The following is a 20,238-nucleotide window of genomic DNA, read 5'->3' on the forward strand; positions in this document are numbered from 1 at the left end:
ACTACATTTCCGGCAAATGCATTTGGATTTCAGTTTTGACAGTCTACACCTGACCATCTTATATCACATACATCAGAAGAAAGACACAGAGCACAGTGTTCAGCTTAATGTGGGCGAAGCTTGTTTATTTGTATTAATATTGTTCAGCTGTTCTGAAAAAGGTCCAGCTTCAGTGGTCTCTTCCACTTTTTGTGGGGGAGAAAAAAAGTGCTTACTTTTTTTGCCAGGAAAAAAAAAAGTAGATTTTGTGTCAGTTTTTTTTTTTTAAGGAAGTATTTCTATACAAGTAACTTTGTCAGCTTGGGAAAAGATACAGTACATTGTGACAACTTATAAAAGTTTTCCATTCACATATTAAACTTAGCCCAGGGCTAAAGGTCACCGTTGACATTGATTCTCCTCTGAATACCTTTTATAGTCCAGGAATCTGTTTCTAGGTAACAAAACCTTGGTATCAAGAATAAGGTTTTATAACTTTAAAAGTTTTGTTTTTCTCCCTAGTGTATATTTCCTTTCTGGTGTATATGCATTCACTGTGTGTCATACATCATCTTTATTCAACAATATAAATATGCAATATACACTGTGATGTGATCCATGCCAAAAAAGTTTGTGCCAACCTTCAGCGATGTCATTTATGGTATGGCTGCCATGGCAGTATTGTTTCAGCGCTGTCTCCTCTATCTGCCTGTGATAAATGTGAACAGTGTGCAAAAAAAAGGAAAATCAGTCCCCTGTAACATTTTCAACTTTATGATGCCAAGACCAGAACAAGACCCAAGAAATAAACACGTTACTGCAAGCTTACAGTGGCTTTGTTCCAAAACCTAGTGAACTGCCTATATAGCCAGCATCCTAACCTCATAAATGACTGATTTGGAATGCTTAACAAGACAAACAGCAGGACAAACGTCTCACAAAAAAAGCATGCAAAGTTCACAGAAACTCAACTTAAAATTGTTTACCACAATTGCCTTTATGACGTTGAAGCAGTGTTGGGAAAAGTTACTTTTAAAAGTAATGTGTTACAATATTGCGTTTGGAGTGTCTGTTTACACTATAAGTGCAAAAAGCCCGCCTTGTTGGCAGAGGCTATTTACACTATAGGTCTTTACACACTGAGTCCGAAATTCTCGTCCAAAATTTTCGCACGTTAAAAAATAAATACGACCTCACGCTGGGTCAATCACGTTTACACACTGCCTCCGAAACTTTCGTATGTCATAAAAAAAAAATTTGTATGTCATTCGATTTTCTGCATTTTCGCATCCGTAGCAACCATTTTGAGAGGTATTTTTTGACAATTAAGAGCCACCAAATGACGAATACGAAAAAACGCACGAACATTTCTGCCTCAGGGCCCCGTTTTAACGATATAAGCACATGGTCTAAAGCGCGCTGCGCAAGTGCACTTAGGGCGTGTCCGAATCCACTTTTGCTAGTTTAACGACGGGAAAAATGGTCGGCGCACCCGGCGCATGCTAAAAGGGTTTTTTAAAAAGGTGTTTTGGATGTAACGTGCAAAAAAAACAATCAGAGTAAAATTTGAAATCATAAAAATTGGAAATGTATTATTAAACTTCGCCATCTTAATATAGACATCTTTTTAAAATTATATTAAAAATATTTCATTATACTTTATTTTTATTAATACTTTTCAACATTGAATGAATGACTTATTTTTGAGATTTCTCTTGTTTTTACTTGGATTTAATTGTTTTACTGAGCTCAGTGTAGTGCACTCTGGGATTAGAATTTAGCCAAAACGAAATATTTTAGAAGACAGCATAATGCTGTAACATTCTACATACACATATGCAGCCTAATGAGTTTGCTGTACACCATACTGTAAAGCAAAGGCCCTGATAGTTTTTCTATAATCAATCATTGACTAATTATGAGGTTGACATCAGGAACCTGATTCATTTGCTTGATGTTGAGTAATGTCCAATAATCATGAGGAAGTTGTCTGTTCCGAGAAAGATATATTGTTACCTGTCCTGTCTGGCTTACCTGTTATGACATACAGCTGTTGCAGACGTCACATACCTCACTTTCAGGACCAAACTGGATTGAACTAGGAGGCTGACGGTGGTACAATCCAACAAATCCTGGTGGATATGTGTCATATAACTGTTTCAGAGAAGTGAGTAAAGCTAGAGTGTGTTTGTGCAATACACATATTAGAAAGTGGGGATTTCATTATATCCTGCCATTTTGATGGTATAAGTAAAACATGTAGATCTTATAGATCTCAGAATAAAATGTAAGATTGTATTGCAAAAAAGGATTGTGAATATGAACAACCAGTTGTTTCTGTTTTTGTGTGTATTGTAGAATATTTAGTGTTTTTGCATAATTAACACTGTCAAATTAAGTCCAATTAGAGGTAACATTTTATAAACCTGAAGAGGAAACTTGAAAATGAACTAACATACCATAAAACATGATTTAGAAGTAATGGAATTGGCCCGTAAAAACCTTAACAGTGTCAAAATGAAAAGAGTTAAGATCTGTCTTAAGTTAACTAATCGTATGCCTTTTGAAGTATTTCTATTTGTTGTTTAGTTCAGATCATTATTAAAAGGAGAGATAGAGGAGACTTGAGCCCCATGATTTGAGGTACATGAATTATGTATTACCATTCAGCAGAAGTAACTGCTGTTTTGACAAGAGTGCTAAAATGCCTGCTGGCTCTTCTTGAATCTGGCAACAGACAGTGTGTGTATTGCGCAATACACAATCACAAGTGTGTATGTGTGATATTAAAACTATATTGAAGATGTGAGGTGCACACTAGACATTTACTAGAATGAAAAATGATTTCCTGAATAAGCACGGACAGCAAACTACTTTTTTTTTTTATTACATTATCCCTGTGTCCAAATATGCATACTTCCCTGCTATATAGTGTGCAAAAAGTAGCATGTCAAATGAGAAGACTATTCAAATACACATTGAACAACACCAAGATGACCTGCATGCCTAAAGAATACTGCTCAGTGTTTAAGAAGTTAATCAAATTAAGTGTGTTAAAAGTAATTCAAACACAGCATTTAATTTTAGCCTATATTTGGAGCAAATGATTTGTTTGACTCTTCTCTGTTGGAGGTTAATCAATTGTATTTAGCTAATTTATCAGTATCAATTGTATAAACTAGAGAAAACAAATGAAGACAGACCAAATTGGATTGACTAACTTGCATTTCGAGTCTGTGTGAAAGTGTCAATGGCTTGTTCTTTATGGAAACTTTTGTTGATTGTGGAAGATGAAAGCATTTATACCCTAAGTGTTAAAAGGGGGCATTTCGAACATTTAGCACTCAAGTTCGCTCGTATAATCCAATCAGAACGCGATGCCCTTTGACTGTCCGGGAGGGAAGGTAATCAATATTAAACTTTTATTATAAATCATTTGGTGTTCCATAACCATGTCAGGTTTCCGAGAAAACTAAATTACTGTATATTCAGAATAAACGTTAACAATCGATTCCACAACCTCAGTCTGAGATACAAACTACAGTACATCTGTAGAGGGCGTTCGACTGCTTCGCCGTTGTAGGGAAGAAAGCCTGTGAGTTGATTGGCTGTTATAAATGTAGGCGTGGCTTGTGCGAAGGTCTTTCTACAAAACCAAAATGCGACGCAAAGAAAGTTTCATTCAGCACTGACTAGATAGATAAGAGACGCAGAACTCTTGATTTATTGTCAATCTTTGTAGCGCTGAGTACAAATCGCATATTAACTAGCTTAAGAGCAGTTTCTAGCAACACGGCTCTACGGGAACAGGGCTTTAAAAGAAACATTACCTATTGCTGGTTATTTTCTTAATTTGGATTGAATCACAGAGTGTCTATAATGGATCTGGTGTGGCTTTTATACATCGCAGCGAGTATGTGCGCTTTGCTCGCCTCTGCTGAGAGACACACTGTTTTCTGGAATAATACCAACCCTAAGTAAGTAGGCTAAACTAGGCTACTTCTTTTTTTTTAACCACGTTTCATTGTAAAATACTGTTTCATTGTAATGTTGTGATAATGCCTAATGTTATTTACTTTACGCTGAAACGCTGCTAGTTAGTAATATATATATATATATATATATATATATATATATATATATATATATATATATATAATTTTATTTATTTATTTTTTTTGCGAACTTCGGCATAATTTGGCTTTTGTTTGTTTACTTTTAGGGTTTATGTAAATTGTCAGAACTTTTTCCTCTATGTGTGTGAATGTTTCTTTGCAGCTTAATGCGGGTTTTATAGTCAGTGTATTTCTGCAGAATCGGAGACTCGTGCTTGTTTACATTTATATGGATGCGTTTTGACGTTGCTGTGTTACATCTTTACTTGTAACAGATTGCATAATCCAGGCACTCTTATTGCGTCATAATCTCTCTACTACCCATCACCAAAATGTTTGTTTACCTGTCCTGTGTACATGTGATCCGGAATGAAATCTGCCTCTAAGACGAATTGATGCTTGCTGGGTGTGTGCTGACTACGCTCGTTCTCGTACACTAGCAATAGTAGCAAGTTATGGTTTTGGCCATATTAATTTAATAAACTCAACAATAAGGTACCCTCACGGTCTTGCTATATAGGCTATATTTGGCGTTGAAAATATATTCATGAGTCGAAAAAAAAAAAAAATAAGACTGAAATGAGAAATACGAGGAAACTTCCAGGAGTGTTTTGCTTTTTTGACGTGTGGCTATGAGTCAGTGAGGTGTTGAAATAGGTGTTGAATGCTGAGTGACTTTTCCGATGATTGATACGCGCAGAGCTGATGACTGGAGCTGGGATTGCGAAACTCGAATTGCCGATATGATGCATAAGCGAACGAATCAATTCTGGATGTTTGTTAAGATTCGGTTGAACCGAGTCACCGAGCTTTTGCGATGGACTGAAAGGAGAACTTTGTTTCAGAGTATACAATGTAAGGTGGTGCTATCTATTTTCCAGCTGGTAGGAAATGTAATCTGTCAAAACAAACTCTAACAAAATAGTGTATGTAACTAAATAAAGCAATATTTAACCAAATATTAAACCACAGAAAGCATATTAATTTTCTAGCATGGAATTCTGAGAACACTTTTGAGTGATGACTCAAAGGAGTCCATGATTTTAAACCTGTTCACTGAAACGAGTCGATTCGTCCAAATGAATCAGATTTCTTAAAGCTAAACCTGGCAAATAAGATAAATAAATAAGTAATGATTTATTCATTTTTTAACAGTTGGTGTTGCTATTCTATTCCAAGAGCCTGAAGGGATTAGTGTAGAAATGCTGATAACAAACAGAAAAGAATTAGAGCATCTGCTCCTTCACACTCCCAAACACACACACACACACACACACACACACTCTCTCTCTCTCTCTCTCTCTCTCTCTCTCTCTCTCTCTCTCTCTCTCTCTCTCTCTCTCTCTCTCTCTCTCTCTCTCTCTCTCTCTCTCTCTCTCTCTCTCTCTCTCTCTCTCTCACACACACACACACACACACACATTTAACCCATCCACTCAGATGTATCGATTGCGTCAATGTCCAAACAACAGTGATCATTTTAGTGCCTGTGTAATCCACACATTTACTATTTTTATTCCACATCTTAATCTTCCCCCTCTCTCTCTCTCTCTCTCTCTCTCTCTCTCTCTCTCTCTCTCTCTCTCTCTCTCTCTCTCTCTCTTTCTCTGTGATCTAATCCTGTTTTCATAGAAATACTAGAGGGGCTGGGGGAGATGCTTTCTTTTTTTCTGCCTTTCTGCACTTTTTTTTTTTGCCTTTCTGCACTTTTTTTTCTGCATTTCCTTCTTTCAACACCACAAAGGAAATATAGTCTGGTAAATATCATAATGTGATTGCATTTGTATGCATTCGTGTCTCTGATGCACATGTTTGACAGAGTGTGTGCATGTGTGTGTGTAGGTGTGTAAAAGCCTTGGGGGAAGGATGACTCTAGGGTCGACAGACCATTGCAGCTGATTCTGCACTCGGGTCGTGTCAACGCGCATGTTTGAATTTGTTGGTGCACGTTCTTGATGTGCTTGCAGCTGCTTGCTGAAACACATGTGTTGTAGTGTTGCTCACGGTCAATAGTTGATCAACTGGAAGGTGTGTTTCAGTGGGAGCTGGTTAAGGAGTGTCCTGGTGAGCAGTTGTACCTCAGCACTTGTTTATGATTCACTGACTCACTCACATATTTATTAACCAAACTTCCTCTATTAAATTCTCTGCGCATACACTCTGTTTTTCTCTGTTTGACCATTTGGAAGTACAACTATATGACGTAATTCATTAAAGGAATAATCTATTCGAATTGTTGCAAACAGAAAGCGTCAGAAAGCAGTGCACCATCATTATATTAATAGTTATCATAAAAGCTCCAAACGACTATATTCCAAGATTTCTAAAGTCACATTATAGCTTTGTGTGAGGAACAGAACGAGTCATTACTCACTGAAAACGTGCCATAGATTTCTTTGGCATGTTAATGAAAATTCATGAGATGAAGACAAAGTCCAATTCATGAACAATTCATTCTTTTAAGTGGAATCTTTTCAATGTTCAATCAGTTTATCCAGTTCAAAAAACTTGTTTGTTCATGAATCACATTCTCACCAACTCAATGATCTGGTCCTGGTGAATTTTATTTAGTGAATAACGTCTAAAAATTTGTTTTGTTCTTCACTTAAGCTGTATGACATCAGAAGATTTGGAATATAGTACATAATTCACATTAACCACTTTCATGATCTTTCTTTTATTGTTTTATGATTTTGAAGCTTGAAAGCTCCAGTCCCTATTTATTGTAATAGAAGACTAGTACACAGTTCAGAATTTTTTCCTTTCATGTTCCATGTAAAGACAAGAGAGGAAGTAAAAAAATGAAAGAAATTTCATTTTGTTGAGCAAACTAATCTTTTAATATTACTCATGAATGCTAAGACTTCTGTAATTGTTGTTCTTGTTATTTTATCATCACTCAAAGGCTTATAGAGATTTCTTCTCTTTCTGTATCTTTCTTCTGTCTCTTTTTCTCTTTCTTTGACTTCTCTCTCTCTCTCCTACAGTACCTGTCTTTCCCAAACCTCCTCCCTTTCCTCTGGCTGCGTGCCCCGTACCGCATGGTTAACTGGCACAAAGTTCAACCTCTCCTCTGCTCCTTTTCTTTAACTCTTTCCCTCTATCGTTTCGCTCTGCCCCAATCCCAACAGTACCCCAAAACTCTCTGACCTACTCGCATTTTTGTTTCTTCTCCGCTTGTCCACGATCACCCCATTGTGTTACTGTTTCACCCTGTAAAAAGGCCTTTTACATGGTTTAATTCAGCCAGAAATGGGGCTTTCTTGGTTTTCTACCAAAAATGTCCCATTCACTTGTGTTTTTTCCAGGGAACCGGGCTTTTTGCTTGTGGGGTTTTGCCAGCTAAGTGCTTTTTTGTTATACGTTCCAGCCAAATTAGCACGCTCCCACCGCAGATCTGCAACGGAACAAAACCAGGGGCTAGTGTGACCAATTGCGGGGCAGAGTTCACAGCCGAAATGAAGTGCCATTCATGCGGTGTGTCTGTCACTGTGCGCGTCTGTAGATGTGTGCGGAGAGAAGTGGAGATAGAAACCGGTGATAAAGTGCCATTTTGCTTTTGTCTACATGTCACTTAGCATTAAACTCATCAGATCTGTGTGTGTGTGTTACACTGACAGTGAGAGAGTGAGTGATGAAGTGCCATTCACTCTCTGTAGTCTGTCACTCTCTCTGGTGGCCTTCAAATAGGGAGCCGCCACTCGAGCCCACCTCTCTCCCGATCTTCTGTCTGGCTTCTCCCTCGTTCCCTCTACCTTTTATCTCAGCCGTACACGCCAGTGCTTTTCATCCTTTTATTCGGTTCCTGTCCTTATTTCCTTTCCCTCTGTGAAAGAAGGAAGAAAAAGAGGTGTTGATTTTTTTTCCTTTGCCTTTCTTTAACGGTTTTGGCAGCCATAAACACCAGTCTGTCTCGCTCCCCTTTTCTCCTCCCTTTCACCTTCTTCATGCCTATTCCGTCCATTATCTGACTCTGAATTCTGCGATATCCACAGAATTCAAATGGCCGTCATTCACAAAGCTCAGATTCTTGCCCATTGAGTGTTTGTTTTTTAGCTATTTACCCAGAAATGAAAATGGTCATTGTTTACTCACCCTTATGTCCATAGGCGCCAATCCCATGAGTGATTGGGGGCTCAAGCACCCACAGAAAAACACCAGATATTCTCCATTCAGTTTAACCAATGAAAAAATCGATTGAGATTCGAGAACCTCTCTGATTGATGGATCTCACATCGGGTCCCGGCTGGTCGTGATACACACAGTTCTACTGTTATGTTTAGCATTGCAACATAAAAGCTTGTGCTTTCTGTTTTTGTGGTGGGGGGGTTTGCACAATGATAAATTGCATTTTAAGTAATTAACTCTATAGTCATCAGCAGTGGTGTATCCTGGCATAGTCAATATAGGCAGCCATCTAGGGTGGCATGGGGCACTTTAAAGGGCACACGCAGCTTCATGGAGTATGGGCACCAACAGGCAGAAACATAAATCGGCACTTAAGTCATTCGAAATCCATACGACTTACTTTGAAAAACAAACGAAGATCAAGGAAGTACTATATTCGTTGAGCTCTAAGTCAGTCGATGTTTATATATGAATATAAAGTGCTCAAAATAAACCCCTCAGTTTATATGGATCATGTTTCCTTATCTTTTATAAAGCGTGAACGTTTTGGGTGAATTGACTTTAAATGGAGGGACCAAAATCTCTCAGATTTCATTAAAAATGTCGTAATTTCTGTTTCGAAGATGAAAAACAAGCATTTGACACTTTAACACATTTTTTAGATAAATAAACCCATTCCACAGAATTGACCTCTTCATTCCCTCCATGCCTTCTCCAGATTGTAATCAGCTTTGAATCTCTCGTCTTGTGAATTGAATCTGGCTTTTTTGCGCTGATTGCTGAACCATGATAATCTTTTCCAGCAGAGTCCTTGTCCGTTCAGGCTCCTACATACACAGGCAGAAGTGTTTTCTTTAGTAATTACTTACATAATGTTTAACAAATTGTATGATATTTGTCAAATCATGAGGGATTTGCCATATTGTGATTTACAAACCTGTGTGAGCAAGTGAACTCTGTCCAAAGGTTCAGGAGACGGCCTTTTCCCTCGTTAAGCTTGAGTTTCCTGACCAAGTGTTTTCCCGGGAAAATGGCACATCCTGCGCGTACAATAAACAATACCTTTCTCACACACTCGCGCACGCAAGCAACCCGCTTCTTACACAAGTCTCAGATACACACTTCCTCATCGTACACACACGCATACTCTTTGAATTATTATTCACACGAGTTAAAGGGCTTGGGAAAGTGATAGTTTTGTCTACAGCTCAGTATCAAGAAAACACGTGCCTTTACGCCCTTCTCTCCCATTTGTCCCTCACTACTTTCCCACACACATTGTTTTAGATATTTGTTCATTACACCTGCAGTAATAATACTGTTATCTTTCTGTTATCATACAGTGCTGTCACGGCATTTCATGGCCTTATGATTCCCAGAATTGTTCTTCCTTCTCACAGTCATTCCTTTTCCTCCCTTTCAACTTATTCTTGAACATCTTTGATTTATCTTAAATGTTTAATCAGTTCCTTTCATATTTAAGAACACATGTTCAGCCGAATGTATTTAAAGGTGTATTTAACTGCTTATTACAATCATACGATAAGTATTTGTCAGAGTTATGTTTTCACGTGTATGTGTGTTGTGTTAGGATCTTGTTGTCACAATCTCAACCCCATGAGTTTTTGTCTCCGGAACTCTTGTTGTTTGTACTGTTCTTGAATGGACTGGTTTTTAAGGTGAAGGTCCATTCCCACGACACGTTGCACGCATTTTATTAGAACACGGTGCAAGAGGCCACTCCCCCTGCTGGATGGCTAATGCTTGAACAATGCAAGGAACTCAATCCAATTTCATAGCGATATGAGTCCCCTTCTCATTTCCCTTCACACTGACTGCTCCTGTGTTTCTAATTATTTATGTCATTTATTTATCTATGAGAGGATATCAGAGCTGGGCAGAGCAAATTGGCAGCTTTTAACACTCCACCATACCAATTAAGAGTTTAAGGAATGTAGGTTATGTTATTATACACACCTTAGATTGTCAGATATATTTGGTTTAAAAAATGGTGAAACGTTGCATTTTCAAGTAGATCTTTATCACATGCCATTTCTTTACAAACGAGAAAAGAGTTCAGTCATTTGAGAAAGCAAATCTGACAACTTGATCAGTGGTGCTGAGAGACAAAAGAAAGATTGAGCGATTTGAAGGGACAGAAAAAAAGATTGATGTGGATAAGTTGAATGTAAACAAGATGGATTGAAAAAAACCCAGTCTGGAATATTGTCTTGAATGGGGGAACCGGTCGATTTTGGTTGCCATGGCAGTCGCAAAGGGCCGGAGTTAGTGTCCACAAACGTAGGTCACTAACCAACATACCGTGAATTCCAGCGAGACGGTTTATGATTGGTTGAGAGCGCCTTGGGGGCGGGGGCGCAGAGAGAATGAATGGGGGATCAAACAGGCTTATTGAGTGCTGAGAGACAAACTGAGGGAGTGGACAGAGATGGATGGATAGAAGAAAAGATGAAAGAACAGGACTGGTCCGAGTCGGGGCAAGGACAAGCACAAGAGCCGGCTGCGTTTTTGGTGCATCAAAGGATTCTTTGCTTTTTTCCTTTCTTCACATTCTTTATCTCTCTTACACCTGCACAGTACAAAGATTTTTTTTTTTTATATAGACAAAATTTTCTCTTTCCAGTACAAACTGCCACACCAACTCATTTCCCTTTTTCCTTCTATCGCTCTCTTTCTATCTCCCGCCAGCCTTTGTTGCATTTCCAACCAAACCACTCCACTGTAACGCTCCAACTGTGTTTCAGAACAATACAGAGCTTGCTATGGGCCCCTCATCTCTCTCTCTCTTTCTGCTTGCATTAAACTGAATGAGGCCCCTGGCCCCTCGGCAACCTAGGCCGGGTAATCCCGGAGCACAGAGCACCCGATGATCCTGCCGCACTGCATTCCGAACCAGTCAACCAGAACAACAGAGCCTGCATTAGCACTGAATTAAAACGGCAAAGGTTTCAGAGGCTAATGAGAGTCGTTTTAGCCAGCAAACGCAGGTGTGAGGGCTAGAGTGAAGGATGGATATTTGAACAGATCCGGTGGTCAGAATTTTGTTAATTACCGTTTAGACTGTAGTATCAGGTGGTGAAAGCTACAAAAGATCACAGATCGAATGACAGGGATGTTGGTGGGCCTATTGTTGGAGAATGTGTGTGTGTGTGTGTTTTAATACACCAGACCTTCCCTTTTAAACAGGTGAATGTGGAAAGAATGTTAACTTGTGCATTTCCTAGAGTATTAACCAACATCCCTGCTTCTGTGTGTGTGTTATAAGTGTGTGTTAAGGTCTGCACTGCTGACTGCGAGCATTTCCTCAACCTCTCACCCCCCACTGATCACCCCCCCTTTCTCTGAGCTCCAACATTCCAGCGAGTGATAGAGTGTTGAAATGAGAGAGGGAGAGGGAGGAGAGACCAATTGATAGACAGACTTAGAGGGGGTAAAAAAGAACAACAACGACAAAACTTTGAACTAAAGATTAAGAGACCCGAGATTAACCCTACAGTTGCCCATTTGGCATCAGGTCAGTTCTATTGGCTGATAATTCCACTGATATTTACAGGAAGATGAGTTCAGAATCAAAGAACTTCAGCTATTCACATTTTACGGTAAGCACGGATGTGACTCACAAGCACCCGCATTCGTCCGCCAAGTTTCAGCCTTCATTTATGAAGCATAGAGTTCATTCATTCATTCACGGTTTCTCTCTAATAATTAACTCCACACTCTAATAATCTATAACTATTTTTTTAGACTTAGATTTTTTTATCAATTTGTCACTGCTTTGGCAATACATGGATAATACTAATAAAACATAGTGATTTACATGTTTAAGACAACGAGAACATTTTTTTAAAACCTTACGACCATTATCAAGCCTCTTTTGAAGCCCAGGACAAAGCATAAAGGATTTAAGTTCATCTATGGATGCTCAAGATGAAGTTGAGCCCAGTATGTGTGATGAATGATGCAATAATGAGCGAATGGCATTACTGTATGAATTAAGGCATTGATAAAGTAACTGTAGCGTTTGAAAGGACACTGGCGTAGGGAGCACCCGCTGACCCCTGTATTGAGACAGAGTCCATCCCCCACTGCTTTCTCCCACCCTCCCCACTGACTCCCAGCCCCCGGAGGCTGAGGGGGGGAGCAGCATAATTGCCCCCCTCTGGGACCACTTTAATTCCAGTCTTTGTGTTTTAATTGTCCCCCCTCCCGACCCCTTTTTAAACACATTGGGGCCATACCACAAACAGATTTTAATCAGGGCTTTAACGGGGTGTGTGTGTATGTGCTGGTGCACCAGATGACTGCTCCCAAGCATCTGGTGACAGCAGTTAAAGAATGTGAGACGCAAATTATTATTGGCGGTGAGGTATATTTGCTTCATTCATCAAACAAAGATGCATCAGTATGTGACTGCTGTACACGGCCACCAGAGAATTGAAGTGTGTGGCCGGGAGTGCTAAGTTTGGCGTTATGTGTAGCGCTGTGTAAGTGTGTGTGTGTTTGGATCTGCAGTGAGTGAAAGCAGCAGGCCAATTAGAAGGGCTGTATGTGTGTGTAAGACTAGAAGGGGTCTGGAGCCAGATCGTCTGTCCTAAGACCAAGGGGTCCCCCCCATCAACAAACAAGAAAAAGAGAGAGCGAGAGAGACTCAGCAGACTTTGATCATCGACCAGACGTGTGGATGTTGTCACACACCGACAGAAACACCCATTCTGGGAAATAACGCTACTGCCATTTACACCAGACAGGGAGGAAAGCTGAAATTCTCCAGAATCTAGGAGGATCGCAGTTAGCATCTATGACGCTCATGTTGGCCCTTGAGATGTTTGTGATCCAGTATTTCAATATTTCAACTGATTCTTTACAACGCTCCTTCATTATAAGTAATGGCGATGTTTCCAGATGGAAACTGTAAGTCTAGATGTTTTACATTTAGAAGCCACACAATTCAAGGTATCAATCACATCCTTAAGGTAACCCGTGCAAGGTACAAATATGTGTAGTACTTAGTTATTATTTTCTGAACAATTCATCCATGCATATTTCGTTTAAAAAAATTATTCACACAAAATGTGATATCTTCTGATGAAATTACAGACTTTTCTCTGGTTATGTATGCTGGAATTCTCTAATCATTTAGCCCACATAAACCCTGCCATTTTTTTTTTTACCATTGAAGGCCTCCATCCAATCAACCAATGGAAAGAACCAAAACCCCGCCCAACATTTAGTCCCCCACTAGTCCTTTTTACTCGGATGTACGTCACAATACGGAAGAAAAGATTTGTCGCTACTTCTGTTTCATCATGACTTTAAGGGCTAGGAAGCATCACTCACAAAACTTGGCATTTAATAGCAAATCTCAAACTGCAAAAAATTCGACTCCACAAGAGAGAGATCCTTTTGAGAGTAAGAGAGGTGAACCTGATCACCATCCAAAAAGTTGTGCCCGGGGAGCCCAAAAAAGGTGTTATAGCTGATTTTAGACCTGGCTGATATTGAGCTCATAATGAAAATGTCTGAACCTGAGCTGAGCTCAGAAACTAACATATGGAAGCTAAAGTGGCATCCGATGATGGATGGATGTATAAATAAACGAGGGCTTTCTTTCTACCTCTGGCATTCTTCTATCAGTGGGCAGCACATAAACAGAGATAGCACACTGCCAGAAGAGCTACGGGAGCAGAACTAAGAATGAAGCAAATGCTGGAGAGAGGGAGGGAATGGAGAGAAGCAGACAGGCAGACTGTCTCCGCCGCCTTCCTCCGTGTGTCAAATGAAAGGGAGAAGTGTGGCGTAGACTGGGTGTGTATGACTCCGTCAGCCGGAGTGCGTGTGTTTATCTGTAATGAGTAAGAGACTGTTGACGAAACGCAGATTTATTTCTCTATTTGTGTTTGTGAGTGTTTCTGTGTGTTTCTGCAGATAGTCAATAGTCATCACCTGTTGATGCAACCTGACAGATTGCAAATGTCTGCACAAATAAGACTCTACTCTCACGAGGCGAGCGAGATCAATACATAGCAAACATTCACGCCAACATGTCCATGTTCCTGCAATTTTCACCAGCTCTGACCTATTATCTGTGTACGGACAGCATGCGGTTCGATCAATGAACCGATGTTTAGAATAATCTATATTCATGCATCTGTCTTCTGCAAAGAAATCAACATACTCATCTGTCTTTCCATTGTTCGCATTTTTTGGCTTTTCTTCCCCTCCGCCATCCCTTTGTGATTTGCCGTCTGGTCGTCTTTGAGATGGTATTGTAGATCAATGCAAGGGCAATTGAAAATGTGATTGCATCAGGCTTGGCATTCAAGTCACTCGCTCTGTGAAAGTTCTCTAAATGAAGAATTCATGTCACCACAGAGAGTGATTTTGCTGGAGTTATTCTCGTTTTCTTGCTGCTTGTTTTCTGCTGATCTAGATGATCTTGTCTCCCAAAATTGAGTTTTAAAGCTTATTTATGTATTTGCTTCATTGCATTGCTCTTTCACAAAAAAAAATATTTATGAAATCCCTCTTATTCTTTCAGCTTCCGATGGAACAACTATGCGGTTGAGGTACGCCTGAACGACTACCTAGACATTGTGTGCCCTCACTACCCACTGGGCGAAGTGCCGTCACAGGATGCCGAGCGCTACGTGCTCTACATGGTGGAACGTGAAGACTATGACTCCTGCCGTCCACAATCTTACGACCAGATGCGCTGGGAATGCGGCCACCCTTTCGCCCCTCACGCACCCGAAAAGTTCTCCGAGAAGTTCCAGCGCTTCACGCCATTCACTCTGGGAAAAGAGTTCCGACAGGGCGAGAGCTACTACTACATCTGTGAGTACAGCCCTTAAAAAGTCAGCTTGCACTTAAGCTATGAATGTGAACATTTATGGTGGATCGTTTTGAAGAATGGTTAGGGGTGGAAATGTTTTTGAACATCTGAAAACCGGTTATAGATTTATTGCCCCACAAACCATACGCTGAATGCTGTAAGTCTGAGTCATATTTGAGCCCTTCTTTAGCACCACAGTAATGAATACATTTCAATTTGTGTTGCGGACTGCTAAACTGGCAGCAGAACCGCTACGTGTCTTTCTGGCATCCCCAGGGGCTATCCTTAGGGAGTTTGGGCTGTCGGAAACACAAGGAGCGCAATTCAGCGAGCATGTGGACTAGTATGAGCTCTAGAATTAACAATGGTGAAATCAGACAACCCAATATAGACCCTTCTAGGAAAGCGTACTTCTAAAAAGGCTAATTCTGCAAACACTGTAAAGTTAAGGGTGGAGCATTTGATGGATAAAATGCATTGGATCCGCTTTGATGGTGTGGAAAGATCCATGTCAGTTTAAACTCAAACAACAATACAGTGTTTTTCAAAAGCACAACTAAACCCAATTTTCTCAACTATTTGGCAATGGATTTGCAGCTCTGCCACAGTGTAAACTCTAGTGTGTAGGTGCCTTAAGAATTAGAGTACAGTTCCACCACTCTCGTAAAATAGATCAGACACAGGTCACAGGTCCAGGTGGCTGCTAAAGAGAAGTGGATTAGCCACTACACGTCTAACACTATTAACCTCCTTTCTAATTAACCTGTCTGCTACCCATTTACCTCCCTATTATCCTTTTATCTTCCTCTATCCTGATGGCCTTCTCTTTTTTTGCCTTACAGCCAAACCACTCCACCACCACGGAGAGGAGTGTATGAGACTCAGAGTAGACGTAGTTGCCAATGATGGTGAGTATCGCCGCCCTAGTGGTGTGTAGGTGAACTGGCAGATCATAAAACTGCACATATTTTGCATTTCAGTTGACCTGTGTATTCACTGGTGTTTTCTTCCATTCAGGTTCTCAAGAAGCCAGGGTTGGAAGTGGATCTAAGGTGGGCACAGAGACAGGAGCTCACACAACGTCTAATCGGTTACCAGCAGGTACGGTCACATTGAGGGTCACAAGTTTTAAGGGGATAGTTCACCCAAAACTGAAAATTCTGTCATTAATTACTCACCCTCATGTCATTCCAAACCTGTAAGACTTTCGTTCATCTTCGGAACACAAATGAAGATTTTTTTTATGAGATCTGAGAGCTTTCTGTACCTCCATATGCAACTACCACTTTGGCGCTTCAAAAAGTTCATAAAGACATCTTAAAACTAATCCATATGAATAGAGCGGCTTAATCCAAATTTTCTTTGAAATTCAACAGATTGAATTTAGGCTTTTAAATCACATATAAACATTCATCAACACACACATCAGTTGTGGTAAACGGAAGCTCAAGCATGTTCATTTGACGTACGAGAACCAATGAGGTTAATTCTCGTGTTACACAGCACGTTTGAGCTTCCGTAAGAACCAATGAGGTTCATTCTCGTGTTACGCAGCACGTTTGAGCTTCCGTAAGAACCAATGAGGTTCATTCTCGTGTTACGCAGCACGTTTGAGCTTCCGCAAGAACCAATGAGGTTCATTCTCGTGTTACGCAGCACGTTTGAGCTTCCGCAAGAACCAATTATGTTTGTTGTCCCGCGTCAAGCAGGCTCAGTTGAGCTTCTGTTTATGTTTGCTGATCAGTGATTATATGTGAATAAAAGCCTAAATTCAATCTGTTCATCAAGTCTCTTCAGAAAATTTGGACTAAACCACTCAATTCATATGGATTAGGTTTACGGTCTCTTTGTGAACATTTTGAAGTGTCAAAGTGGTAGTTGCGTAGCTACTGGAGAGACAGAAAGCTCATTTAATCAAAAAGATCTTTATTTGTGTTCCGAAGATGAGCGAAAGTCTTACACGTTTGGAAGAACATGAGGGTGAGTAATAATAAATGACAGCATTTACATTTTTGGGTGAACTAACCCTTTAAAACTCTTGTTATGTATGGCCTTAGATAAGGTTTCTGGCTTTATCTTTGTATACCATCTCCAACAACTAAAAACTGAAATATCTAATACATTATTTCCATGTTACAGATGATCCTGTTGTGTCTCTTCCTGAAGTGCAGCAAAGCAAGCGGACAAACTCCGCCATTTCAGGAGCATCCTGGACTGTTCTCACAACCTTACTCCCACTTTTATTGTTGTTGGTCTTACAGTGAGATGAACATTGACTAAATTTCACTTACAAAAGACTGTAATGACGGCGGCCTGTGTTGATGGAAGCACACAGAGGTAGCTCTTTACATCCCAGTGCTGGCCATTGGGAGAAGCATACAGGAAGTGGCGTGGAGAAGCCTAACTGGAAGAAGAGGGCTTTCGGACACTTCTAAAGAAACAAAAAAAAACGAGACGTCAGTATTTTTCTGGAAATATTGTTCATGCAAAGGGAGATGTTTTCCCTTTTACCATTTTTTTTTCTTCATATAAACAAACGTCTGACCACTCAAAACCTGGATAAGAACAAACTGAAACAGTAATGCAGATTTGGAATTAGCATTAACTTGGAATATGGACAACCCCCTTTATTTGAGTGTCATAATGAGGGGACGCAAGCCAAGAATGAGCCAAAGACCACAGAGCTTCTCACGGAGGAGTAGAGCGATCAAAACTATTCATTGTTTTTTCATGTTTTGTATATCCAGATAAATAATTGAGTTTCGTATTAATTTATGTAGCATCAGCTCGGTGGGTTTTATTCTCACTGTCTCATGGTTTTACAAGACTGTGCTGTACCTGGATTTAACCTGGAAATGCAGTTCAGAACACACACGTACCCCTTTCCCGCCGAAATGGTGCTGGTGCCTGTGATGGGACATCTGTGGAAATGAACAGAGCGGTTCCAGATTGGGCGCCGGCACCCTGACGGCGGAAAACGGCGGCATCCGATACTGTTTACCAAACCCACTGACACACTTCCATTCAGAAATGCTGTGTTGTTTTTGTACATTCATTGTTTAAAGAGTTAGTAAATTATTAGTTTTGCTGCAGAACAAATTACTGTATATAGTGAGCAAAAATGTTTACTGTGTGATGGAGAGAGAGGAAATGAGACGTGAGAGAGGAGAAACTCGTTGGATTAATGTGTTGAAGTGTAGATGAAAAAGGTGACAAAAAGGGAAATTGGATTATTGGATAAATACACACATTTCCTCCCAAGAGCTGTGATGGTATGTCCTGGCACGGTGGGTCAGATCATCGCCCTCAGCATTTAAACTGCCAAGCACAATCAATGAGACGCACACTCTCACACAATCACTAATGTACACCTGGAAATTAACTTTATAATTAAGAACAGAAGTTTTACTTCATCTAAGCTGTTCATTGGGTGGAAAGAAAAAGGAAATTAAGGAAAATATGTCAATTGATTTGTATCGGCAATTGGACTACACTAAATATTGCAGTTGGCCAAATTATATTTTACATTTTAAAACATTTATGCTGGTACTGATTTCAAAACATCAGGGTAGCACATGTGTAATATAACACCGATATAAAAAAAAAATCGAATTACTGATAGAAGACATTCAAAATCATTAAATTGCATTATATGAACAGTGTTTTTTTGTGTATACACACACACACACACATATACATATTCTATACTATCAGGAACATTTAGTGTGGATATCCAGTATATATATATATACTGGACCAGGTTTACACACATTAATAACACTAATCAGCTAAAGCACTATGAACGAAACACCACATACACTGACTCTGACATGATGTAGCCGTTTAAGCTCAATTCCGGACAGTTGTTCGTACGACTGGCACAGCTGTATACGATTAACGTTGGGTCACTTTGATTCATTTTTCCATTTTGTTTTTCTTTTTTTATTCTCGTATTCTTATTTTGTACATGTATTGTGTAAAATGTATATTATGTATATAAAGAGGATTATATAAAAAAGACCTTTGATAAAAAAAAAAAAACAGTTAATGTGAAGATTCTTATGTGAAAATAAATGATATTTTTGGAAAATGCGATTGTTGCCGACCTTGTTTTTTTAATATATATATATATATATGTATATATATATATATAAAAGCAGTTGTCCTGCTTACATTTATTGCAGTGCTTTCAAGACTTTATTCCTTAAAGTCACCATGAAATAAAAATGGACATTTCTTGTTTTTATGGAATATTGCAGTATTTATTATAAATGATTTTGTGCACATCTTTTTTTTTTTTTGTTAAATTCATGAGTTCTTTTAATATTTACTCCAAATAACTTCCCCTCCTTTTTGCAGAAACATCTCTTCTCAGATGAAATGTTTACTGCGTGAGGGCGGGGCAACCTGTCAATCACATGAGATCGACCAATAGCAAACCACAACCATCCAATCAGTTCCCAATGGACAAAATCAAGTCCCACTCTACATTTTCTCTTGTTCGAGAGTAGTTTCACTGGGATATACGTCACAATAGGGAAGAAAAGATCTAAACTTTCGCTTCATCTCGACTTAAACAATAACAATCTTATTATATTGTATATTTTGACCACTCAGCATCCAGGAACAGAACTATCTGAGCTCATTTAGAACAATGATAATTCCGAGCAAAAGCACATATTGTCCTGTTCGTGTGTCAATAGGATGAAGTATTTTGTGTCTCAGGGTTTATGATTCACCGGTAACAGGAAAAAAATCACAATGGTCGGAGGTCAGAGGCATCAGTTTGACCGTGTGTGTGTGTGTCTCAGGAGGATGTCTCTTCCCTTTGTATTCTGGCTAAACTTGGAGCTTTGCCAGACGGCTCAGTAAACAAATGCGCACCTCTTCTGTTATTGTTTGCCATTTTAGAAGTTCTCATTCGCTTCAGTACGCATCAAGCTCAAACTATTTAAATATTTGTTTGCCATGAAAAAATTACAAATATATTTCTAGAATTTAGGGAAACTTTGTTTATTAAACCAACATTTGGTCCTTAAGCTACTCCCTACTGAATGACTGGTTAATTTAGCTATTTTGGCAGATCTTTTATAAATTGTTTACGTTTTGTCTATGTGATTTTAATGTGCATTGTTTTTACTAGAAAATTACAAATTCACAGAA

General features: G+C 39.4%; 1 protein-coding gene across 1 annotated transcript; it reads left to right on the forward strand.

Moving 5' to 3' along the window:
- The first annotated feature begins 3,656 nt into the window (after positions 1–3,656).
- efna1a (ephrin-A1a) lies at positions 3,657–19,167 on the forward strand. Its single transcript, XM_084130198.1, has 5 exons — positions 3,657–3,956; positions 14,782–15,077; positions 15,918–15,983; positions 16,093–16,176; positions 17,215–19,167. Exons 1-5 carry the CDS (start codon positions 3,859–3,861, stop codon positions 17,337–17,339), a joined length of 669 nt encoding a protein of 222 aa, XP_083986324.1. The 5' UTR covers positions 3,657–3,858; the 3' UTR covers positions 17,340–19,167.
- Positions 19,168–20,238: the final 1,071 nt, after the last annotated feature.

Source organism: Abramis brama (assembly GCF_963993115.1).
Source record: "Abramis brama genome assembly, chromosome: 12".
Classification (NCBI taxonomy): domain Eukaryota; kingdom Metazoa; phylum Chordata; class Actinopteri; order Cypriniformes; family Leuciscidae; genus Abramis; species Abramis brama.

What these genes read in the sequence shown, in the direction of transcription:
- efna1a (XM_084130198.1), top strand. Translation starts at nt 3,859, where the DNA reads ATGGATCTGGTGTGGCTTTTATACATCGCAGCGAGTATGTGCGCTTTG. An exon ending in CGAGAGCTACTACTACATCT is followed by an intron (nt 15,078 to 15,917) that starts GTGAGTACAGCC and finishes TTTGCCTTACAG; the next exon opens with CCAAACCACTCCACCACCAC. An exon ending in AGACGTAGTTGCCAATGATG is followed by an intron (nt 15,984 to 16,092) that starts GTGAGTATCGCC and finishes TCTTCCATTCAG; the next exon opens with GTTCTCAAGAAGCCAGGGTT.